Source organism: Empidonax traillii, unplaced genomic scaffold (genome assembly GCF_003031625.1).
Source record: "Empidonax traillii isolate 1590-97213 ecotype Southwest subspecies unplaced genomic scaffold, ASM303162v1 scaffold6038:size6647, whole genome shotgun sequence".
Lineage (NCBI taxonomy): Eukaryota > Metazoa > Chordata > Aves > Passeriformes > Tyrannidae > Empidonax > Empidonax traillii.
This window is the reverse complement of record NW_020961231.1, coordinates 1-1,396: the sequence shown is the minus strand read 5'-3', so window position 1 is coordinate 1,396 and position 1,396 is coordinate 1. Positions and strand designations below refer to the sequence as shown.

The window sequence follows — 1,396 nt, the reverse complement described above, 5'->3', positions numbered from 1 at the left end:
ACCGCCACCGCCCCTGCGGGGACACCGCGTCAGGGGACACCCAGGGGACACCCAGGGGACACCCAGGGGGGCACGGGGTCAGGGGACACCCAGGGGACACCGAGGGGGGGCTCTTGGCGATGAACTCGGCCACCGCCACCGCCCCTGCGGGGACACCGCGTCAGGGGACACCCAGGGGACACCCAGGGGGGCACGGGGTCAGGGGACACCCAGGGGACACCGGGGGGGGCTCTCGGCGATGAACTCGGCCACCGCCACCGCCCCTGCGGGGACACCGAGTCAGGGGACACCCAGGGGACACCCAGGGGACACCCAGGGGACACCGGGGGGACACGGGGTCAGGGGACACCCAGGGGACACCCAGGGGGGGGCTCTCGGCGATGAACTCGGCCACCGCCACCGCCCCTGCGGGGACACGGAGTCAGGGGACACCCAGGGGACATCCAGGGGGACACCAGGGGACACCCAGGGGACACCCAGGGGACACAGCATCAGGGGACACCCAGGGGACACCCAGGGGACACCCAGGGGGGACACCAGGGGGGCACGGTGTCAGGGGACACCCAGGGGACACTGGGGGGGACACCCAGGGGGACACCCAGGGGACACCCAGGGGGGACACGGTGTCAGGGGATACCGGGGGGACACCCGAGGTGACACCAAGGGGGACACCAGGGGAGGGCACGGTGTCAGGGGACACCGGGGGGACACCGCGTCAGGGGACACCCAGGGGGCACCTGAGGTGACACCAGGGGGGACACCAGGGGGACACGGTGTGGGGGGACACCAGGGGGGACACTGGGACAGAGGGAGGGCTCTGGGTGGGGTTTGGGAGAGATGCTGGGAATGGGATCATTGGGACACCAGTGGGACCACCCCAGGACATCACGGGGGGGACCACTGGGATGGAGGCGGCACCAGATCAGGTCCAGACCGACCCACCTTCTCCAGGACCAACCCAGGTTCTCCACGACCACCCCACGTTCCCCACGCCCCGAGTGCCCCGTTGGCCTCTCCAAATCCCGGGAATTCCCCCATTCCCGGGGGGGGGGACTGACCTTCGCAGGTGAGCTTGGTGGAGGCGAGGCCGAGGCGCAGCACGGAGCGGTTCCCGATCAGCCCGTTCTTCAGGTTCCGCACCCCCTCGTTCCCGATGGGGTTGTGGCCCAGGTTCAGCGTCTCCAGGCTCTGCGTGTGCGGCTGACACCGATCCGGGGGAAAAAACACCGGGATCAGCCCATGGATCGGCACCAGATGGGGATCCAGGGGGACAAACACCGGGATCAGCCCATGGAGTGACACCAGATGGGGATCCAGGGGGACAAACACCGGGATCAGCCCATGGATCGGCACCAGATGGGGATCCAGGGGGACAAACACCGGGATCAGCCCATGG

General features: G+C 69.9%; 1 protein-coding gene across 1 annotated transcript in view; it reads right to left on the bottom strand.

Annotated features, from left to right (window-relative positions):
• The window catches only part of LOC114073322 (protein phosphatase 1 regulatory subunit 37-like), a gene marked incomplete at its 5' end in the record, with an annotated part of 5,784 nt that extends 4,584 nt beyond the window's left edge, over positions 1 to 1,200 (bottom strand). The window contains 2 exons of the mRNA XM_027911097.1: positions 101 to 144; positions 1,059 to 1,200. Coding sequence (XP_027766898.1) covers positions 101 to 144; positions 1,059 to 1,200 — 186 coding nt within the window. The remainder of the gene's footprint in view (positions 1 to 100; positions 145 to 1,058) is intronic.
• Between the last annotated feature and the right edge of the window lie 196 nt (positions 1,201 to 1,396).